Consider the following 9,323-nt stretch of genomic DNA (forward strand, 5'->3'; position numbering starts at 1 on the left):
CACTTGGCCGATTATTAGCTCTTCTATTTGTTGGACGAGTTAAATAGCGTGCAGAGGTGACAGACAGATATACAGAAAGCTCGGCTTTTAGCTAGTAATATTAATTATGGGTTTAAGATGTTGCTTTCAAAAGCTATGTCCATAAAAATATTAACGAAACTTACTCTGGAATGGAGACCAAGGCTGGGAAATCGGGGTGTAGGCTCCAACTAGGTGGGACGACGATCTCCGTTTAGTTGTTCATGTTGGATGCGAGTAGCAGGAGTTCATTGAGAGAGACCTTTGTCCAGCAGTGGACGAATATAGGCTGATATGATGATGAACGAAACTACGCTACAAAATTACAGGCTATTTTACAATCTCTTAAAACTTATCGAGATAAGCCGTTGAATTTCAAGTAGCTTAGCTGTCTAACTTGATTTGATTGAGCCAAATTATATCAAGGACCCGAATTACGCCGTACCCTTCACAAATACAAACTGACCTCCTAACTCTGACCTAGAAACTCTTATCGAAAAGCTTTAGGCTGATTTTAGTACGCTTACTGTGGGCGCTGATGGCCCGAGATTTTTGATATTCTAGGAAGTATTTTTAGGGTTCAGGACCCAAAGGGTAAAAACGGTAACCTATTAATAATACTCCGATGTCTGTACGTCTGTCCGTCCGTCTTCAGATTGTATTAAAAGAACCGCTATATAGCTAGACATCTAAAACTGGTACTTTTACTTTAGCAGGAAAGGTAAACTAAAAGTACCATTTTACTTATGCATACCAAAATCTCAATATTATGCAATCTTACTTTAAAGCGTAAGCAAACGTATCTAAATGTCTTTGAACGTATATATATATATATATATATATATATATATATATATATATATATATATATATATATATATATACCAAAATTCGTATTATTTTTCGGGATTAAAAGTACCCTGTGTCCTTTTCCGGGACTCAAAGTACCTCTATACCAAAGGAATTGACAGGGTTTGGTGCAAGTGGTGCCTACACGTGGGAGTAGTGCCAACTAGTTGTCCTTGGACTACAATACATTAAAAAAATAATTTAAAAAATCGGCCCCAGGAGTTATTAATTTGAACACAATATCTTTTTGATTTTTCTGGTGTTTGAGGTATTTTTAGTTTAATTAGTTACATTTTCACGCTTAAAAATGCACACCTAACTCATTCCTGTCATACGTATCGCATAACTCCTTAAGCCGGTCTTTTGTATGCTCCGCTCCGATAACAAATACCTACCATGTGCATAATATGTTTTTTGGGATGGGCTAGGCATCTCGACGCGATAAGGTACCCTGCTTTATTCCTAGATAGAATTATAATCGATGACGATAACGACGACTAGTATCTTATTTGTTTTATTGTTATGTTATCCTATGGCTGAAATGATGATGATGATAATGATTATAATGTAAATGTTGTATAGTATTTTTATAACTATACTATTACAGTACAATAAGTTATAGTCACTGCCACAGCTGTAACCAAATGATTACTTATGTTAATTATTGTAAATATCGATTGATGAATATTATTGATTTATATTAATTTATGTAAAACTATAGAAGTGGACGTCCTGTGACTGACATGATGATGTAAAACTGAAGTAATAATTATGCAATAGTTGCTTTCTATTGTCAAATTAATTTTTCGTAAATAAATAATTCACTACAAACAAAAAAAAATCTCTTGACCCCCGCGATAGATTTTCGAGCGCTTTGGTTTACATGTTAGGGTTGGCCTGAGGAACAAAATGCACCATGGCTTCATTGTGGGCAGCACTTAGGCCAACTTCCATATAAGGATTGGCAATGTCCTTTAAGCTTATTCAACATATAATATGCTTCTTTTATAAAGTCATATTTATAATCATTCACTGTATTCCTCATGCCAATAGACTAAGTAAACAAAGTTAACTCGATATAGTCCGCTTACTCAGCATATTACGGAGATATAATAACTTCACACAACATGTAGCTCAGCTGCATTGCAGGCGCAAACTGTAAGTACTAGCTTACTGAGAGCACTGCATGCACTTACTCATCTATTGGGAATGCAAAATTCATTATTATTCAAAATCACTGCTACAGCACTTAAAGTTGGATAGAAACAATGTTGCTAATTGCTATGAGCTATAATGGTTAGGTCACACAGAAACGAGACCTAAAACATGTAAAACGCGTGATGTCTTAGGGTCCACGCAGATATTATACAACTTTAAGTAGGACGACTATTGTACAAACCACAGAAATAGATCAAGATAGAAGTAGGTATGAAAAAAGTGACACGCTCGTGTTCATATAAATTGGAGCGACATTGCGCTTCTATCTTGATCTATTTCTGTGGTTTGTATGATACTCGGCTAACTTGAAATTGTAAGTCTGCGGGGACCCTATGTGTCGTGAAGGGTCAGTTCATAAATAGACGCGACGATGCAGCGGGCGTTGCGAAAAAACCTAACACCCGCCTCGGGTGTTAGGTTTTTTCGTTACGGAATTTATTGATCCGGTCGCCACGCATAAAGGTCGCGATAAAAGCTATGCAATATAGCTATCAGGATCTGGTCCGGTTCTATCGGTGTCGGTACTCCGAATCCACCTGGTTTAGGAGTGGGAAAGCTTCGGGTTCATTCATAACTTCTAGTTATATTTCCCCGATTGTCTGGTCTTAGTGACCTCAAAAAAATAAATATTGAGGTAGCTTAATTGCTTGTTATAATCGACTTATTTGTAGATAAAATATGTTACAAAACATATTGAGGGTAGTAACCATCACGTTACGTAGATATTAAGTAAGTTTCGTTGTACACTCGCGGTGTATCCCGAGTCCCAACATTGGTGCAAAACTTATTGAATAATAATAATTATATACCGGCAGACATAATAAATTATAATCGTAGTTCAATATTAAGAACAAAAGGATCGCGCGGGACGCGCATTGTTTGTTAACTGATGAGACTCGCAGTCAATCTAGTTATTAGCTCAAAATAGCTGTTCTCTATAAAACGGCAAAGATATGTAGTTCTATTTATAAAACTAAGAGCGCGGGAAAACGTGCGGTAGTTGCTAATTTTTATTTTTAAACATTGTCGGAGACTCGTAGTCAATCCATACATTATGTTGATTTAAAAAATATCAATATATTTTAAATTTAAATAGTAATCAACTCTCAGTTAACCCTTGTAAACCAGTCAACATAATATTATACTTCTATTTTTACATAAAACATCGTCAGAGATCCGCAGTCAATTCCGATGCATAAGGATTGTGTTTAGAGACTCGCGGTCACACATTATGGCGGCTTATAAAATAACTCGCTGTTAACCCCCAAACCGGCTAACGCATAGTTCTATTTATAGAACAGATAGAACATCGTCAGAGACTTGCAGTCAATTCCGATGCATATAAATTATGTTTAGAGACCCGCAGTCAATCCACACATTATGGCAGTTTATAAAATAACTTAATATAATGAAATACTTGTAGTAATTTACTTGCAGTTATTTACCCCAATGGGGCAAACATATAGTTCTATTTATAGAATAGGTAAAACATCGTCAGAGATCCGCAATCAATTCCGATGCATATAGAATATAGATTGTGTAAAAGGACTCGTGGTCCTTCTGATGTTGCGAGTGTCCATGGGCGATGGTAGTTGCTTACCATCAGGTGACCCGTTTGCTCGTTTGCCCCCTTATTTAATAAAAAAAAAAAAAAAAAACACTGTACTTATTGACTCACAGTTGCAGTACATGCCGGTTAATAAAATGATTGCAGTAATCACCTGCAGTTGTTTCCCTCAATCCGGAAAACATATAGTTCTATAATTTTATTTGTAGAACAGATAAAGCATACATAATATTATAGATTGTGATAAAGACTCGCAGTCCAAACACATTGTACGTTTAATTGACTCGCGGTCGTAGTACAAGCCGGCTAGTATTGAATATAATTGGCTCGTCTAGGCCTCGGTAGTGCCTGCCGTTTATTTAAGTATTTAATAGTACTTACATGTATTTTCTTGTTACATGATAAAATAACACTGACTTTAGTTACTTACAACACTGACTCAGTCATCTTAATAATAATAACCAATTTTCTTCTGAGCGCTGTCCTTTAGCATGATTACTTAGTAAATGTGTTCGCGTTGCCTCGCGTTAACAAAGAATGAGGGCGCTGACGAGCGAGTGACCAGACGAGATATTTTTGTCGAGTACCCACATACTCTAAAGAAAAAAAACGCGATTTGCGAATTGCATGCAAAGCACTACTTTTGGTTAATTATATATCTAAGAATGAAGCGAAGAAATATAATCATATTGTATAGGTTAAGTTATTTACATTGTAAATTTTATTTTTTTAAAAGACAAGTTTTCCACTTTTTTACTAAAAAGTGGCCCCGTGCGAGTTTCTTACGCCGGTTCTTCTCGCCGGGTTAGTTCCCGAACCGGTGGTAGGCAACATGTAATTCAACGTTCTGAAAATATTTGATTCAAATTTATTCAGAAATACAACAATTTTTATTTATTTTATTTACTGCAGCCTATAAATTTGAGTGCATACTGGAATAATTCCAGTATGCACTCAAATCGATTAAAAGGAAACCTAAACTATACTCTAAAAAATGAATCTTCTGTTACGAGGAGCTTTGTATTACGTTTGGACCACAAAATAAATTGGAATTGATTCGAGGATGAAGTGTAGTACAGAATGGCGGCGGATACTCGAGCGTGCGCCGAATTCGCCGCAACTGAGGCCACTGCATTTCCAATGTGATTTATCTCTACATTTCTTCAGAAATTGCAGATGTTTCGTCATGCCGTCGACATTTTTATTATGTTTCCACTACAGAGACCGCAAAGAGGAATGTCGTGTATGGATTTTAAATGTGAGGAAATTGTGTAGGAATTGAATTCTGTAAAACCTTATGGATTTTTTTAAATAACATGTAACGTGTCATAAACAAAGACTTCTATTAATAGAAGTCTTTGGTCATAAATTATTATGCACGAATCATTATTGATTTCATTAATGATTATTTTTTTGAATCAGTACGCGTTTGACGTTGGTTTTGAGTTTTGACATAAATTATGTTATATTATCTACCATTTTGTTGTTTTAATCTATATATTAGCTCACCTATACGTTAGCCAAAAACTTTGTATCCCTTTTGACGAAAAATGGGGAAACGTAGGTGAATGAAATTTTGTACACTTATAGTTTATATGGTGAAGGAGTGCATCGACTTAAAATTATTTTGACATTATGCTTTTATCATACATATTTTTAACAAATAAAACATTACACACACTCCAACACACACACTAGGAAAAATGACAGATTTTTGAGTGACAAGCCTATACATACGAATTATACTCTTTTATTTATGGTTGTTGTTTGTCTCTGTCTCTGTTGACAACAAATTGACAAATTGAAAATGGATTATAGTTTTTTTTATTGAATTTCAGATACTATTAGATAATGCTTACACGGCCAGTCTGAGATCAGCTGAGTCCCAGAGACAAGATTTGAAAAAAATATTATGATAGTCTATTTTTTTTTACAAAATATAAGTCCTAATGTCGTTGAAACTAAGGTCGAATTTCGACCATTGGGCGATCTCTAGTAATTATAATTAGACTTCTTCGAAACCATATCGATTGTATTTATACTACTAAACTTCTAGATAATTTTGTAATGAATTTTCAAAATTTCTGTTCCTGATATTTTTTTAACAAGTATTGGTACTTACTTCTATGATGCACCAAGTTTATTTTTAAGAAGACAGATTATGCGCAATCCCGTGGGTTATAGATAAGTATAAGGAGTATAGGGTCAATCTTCTTCTTTTATATATATATATATATATATATATATATATATATATATATATATATATATATATATATATATATATATATAAATAAAACTCAAAGGTTGACTGACTGATTGACATAGTGATCTATCAACGCACAGCCCAAACCAATGGAATCGGATCGGGCTGAAATTTGGCATGCAGGTAGATGTTATAACGTAAGCATCCGCTAAGAAAGGATTTTAATAAATTCCAACCCCAAGGGTTTCAAATAGTGGATGAAAGTATACATACTTCTTAACGCGAGCAAAGCCGCGGGCAAGAACTCGTCCTTGTATAAAATGTTAGTTTTGGGACCTAGAATCAATGTAATTACAATTATATATAAGTTTTTTTTGGTATATGTGCCTACCGAAAAAATTCCGTGGGACCATCCACCCACCCCCAAAATTCAGACTGGGACCGCGCCCTGATGAGAACTTTAGTATACCATAAATACTATATTGGTTGGAAAAACGAGGTTTAGTCTGGTACCAGGCATGTACCAGTTTCTCTAATAGAATTTCAGGCGCCAAAGTGATGTGGCGTGTGCTACTGCCGTAATGTTTGCAATTCGTACAGCATTACTGGTGATATTGCTGTTATTTCGAATATTTTTTCTAGGAATAAGGGTTAGTCGCACAAAAATGCAACGCAACGCATGTTTTAGATCGTGAATCGAAAAAAACTTAAATCACTACCATTTTGTTTTCAAAGGTGTATAATATCAGTCTACTTCCGCTATCCCCAATCCGCGGCCCGCGGGCTGTATGCGGCCCGCCGAGACTTTATTTGTGACCCGCGCGATGTTAAACCATTTTGAAATTCACGCCCACCGGCAAAATAATGTAAAGTCGTCATGAAAGTCGCGATTTTTTTTCCCTTATATATCTTTGTTTTTTTAAGAACGTTTTATTTTAACCCTAAAAAAAATTTGTTGCGGCCACCAAGACAAAAACATATTTGTGGCCCGCACGAAAAAAGGTTGGGCACCACTGATCTAGTTGGTTAAGTAAAATTCGATTTTCAATTATTACCATCTTAGCGACTCGTGTTACTTCTCGATAACATAATTCGTGTTTGTTTTTAAGCATATTTTAATCTATTGCATAACTTTTATCGCGTGCTTTGAGCGCGGCGACCGAATCAAGAAATTCCGTAACGAAAACATCCTAACACAATCCACTTCGACCGTCTGTGCGGCGTTGCCGGACTTCAGCACGGAGTTTGTGTGCGTACGTAGACGCTAATTGAAATTGCATAAGTTGATAAAAATGCTATGCAAGCTTTACCGCGGCAGCGCCCGAGTGCCACACGTATTTTATTGTGGTAACAATGGTTACATTCTGAAAATTCTAACCAATTTCTTTATTTTTTAGCCCCGATGCAGACCGTGAAAGCTCACAAAGACGGTTCGCAGAGTTCGAGCCACTCGCCGCTTCAGCCGGACGACAAAAACCCCGACGTGGTTCCGCTCGGCAAAGGTGAATAGCTTCCACCGCGATCGATCATGATTCTGTTTTAGTACATGTTTTTAAATTCTTTATTTTATTTTCTTTGTTAAAAAGTAAGCTATGTGTAGCAGAGCACTACCCTGCTCTTTTACCAAAATCTTTTCAAATATTTTCTCGTATAAAAGTAATACACGCTCATCCATTATCACAAAATTTCCAATAGTACTGTTTCGTATCATTTATCTTTTAGACCGACATAATATATTTTAAAATTATATTATTTACTACAAAAATATTGACTTTTACCATTGATAGACCCCGTGGTACTTAATCACGACAGGTTCCATGATAACTAGATTAATTTATGCGTAGCGACGGGGTTCATAGACTAATAAGTATCGTGATTACAGACTTCATGTGTAGCCGTGACGTCGAGAGGCCTCCGGAGCCTCCCCCGTATGGCACGGTGGTGACTGCGCCCGTCGGCTCCTCCCGCAGCGTCCACAGCCTGCACGAGGCCAGGACCAGCGCTCTCACACCCGTCACCCCGGCATCCGATGTGCAGGTTTGCGCTATCAGCTCTAAAGAGCCAAGAGCAACGCCCACACGCATGTCACCTCGTCTATTAGGCCAAGAGCTCACACGCATATCACCGTCCTCTACTTCCCGTTGTTAGCTTGCAGCGTGACCATGGCGTTGCACGATACATTAATTACATACACAATTGGGTCCTTCATCCTCTCTCTTTATCTCCTGAACGTCATTCTGTAAAACAATCCGTTTGACGATTCAACTCTATATTGTGTCGTATCATAAAATATGGAAAAGAGAACCGTCGCGGCCGCGGCGCCGCAGTATGTTGCCTCGCTTAAACGTGGCATGCCACACCAATTGGAAAATCAAATCTTCAAACGATTTGACACACACGCATCAGCTTAATGGCTGCTAGTGTAGTTACACAAATAATAATAATCATTCTTACACACATAACGTAAAACTATCCATTGGAAGTACGTGTCAGGCTATTTTTATTTACCTTTATTGTATTTAAGTCATAATAATCGAAGTTTATTTTTACAGAGCATCGGAGTACTGGCGGACGATAGACGCAGCATCACTAGCGGGACGTTATCTCGACGGAGAGAAATCGTCACCACGAGGACACCGCTGTTAGCTAATGCACGGGAAAGTTGTGTGTAAACGGAAACGCTGTCGTTGGTCGATTCAAAGTAAGTGTATAACTGTGCTCTTTGTAAGTGTAAACGCACTTCGAATTTACGCGGTCGAAGGTGAATATTGCAATATTTATACTTCTGCAATGAGCAGCTCGTCTTCAAAAACTTAAAGTCAGACGTAAAGTTCAGGAGGAAATAGATTGAAAGTAAACCGTTTCAAAATGCCACGCTTTAACATGAACGTACCAATTTACTTTTAATGTTATGACGTATCCTACGAATAATTAGTTTTTATTATTCGTAGTATGTATCATACATTTTTGGTAACGTACGTACTTCATTGGAGTATTGGCGATGACAACTAAGTTAAATTACGTTCGGTAGTTCAGAGTTCAGACGGCAAAGTCAAAAATACGTGGGATTCGACATAATGTATCGCAAGTGCACTTAGTGATGGATATTAGATTTTTGACTTCAATCTTGAATCTATGTCAAAACTAGCGTATGCTATATTTGACTCTAAAATATTGTCTATCGTTTATAATTATTATGCAATAATGTTATTATTATCAGTGCTATAAAGAAAAAAAATACCGAGATGTAAAACTTCGATCGTGTTTTTTCAGTGTGTTTACATTTTTTGCATCAATACCGGATTTCTATCAATATTCTATAGTTCTAATGAAGCTCACACGACTTTTGAGTTAGTATTATGATAAAATCATAAGGAATGTATCTAAATATTACTTATACGAATGTAAGTCTGATTTTTATGTTAGTCTAATGGTAGTAAAATCTAAATTTTCTAGTGCAAATCA

General features: G+C 36.5%; 1 protein-coding gene across 1 annotated transcript in view; it reads left to right on the top strand.

The window, feature by feature from the left end:
* The window catches only part of LOC121728600 (nephrin-like), a 265,974-nt gene extending 256,960 nt beyond the window's left edge, over positions 1–9,014 (top strand). The window contains exons 15-17 of the mRNA XM_042116774.1: positions 7,256–7,360; positions 7,741–7,895; positions 8,411–9,014. Of these exons, the coding sequence (XP_041972708.1) occupies positions 7,256–7,360; positions 7,741–7,895; positions 8,411–8,530 (380 nt within the window). The 3' untranslated portion in view covers positions 8,531–9,014. The remainder of the gene's footprint in view (positions 1–7,255; positions 7,361–7,740; positions 7,896–8,410) is intronic.
* The last annotated feature ends 309 nt before the right edge of the window (positions 9,015–9,323 follow it).

This window comes from Aricia agestis, chromosome 7 (genome assembly GCF_905147365.1).
Source record: "Aricia agestis chromosome 7, ilAriAges1.1, whole genome shotgun sequence".
In the NCBI taxonomy this organism is placed as follows: domain Eukaryota; kingdom Metazoa; phylum Arthropoda; class Insecta; order Lepidoptera; family Lycaenidae; genus Aricia; species Aricia agestis.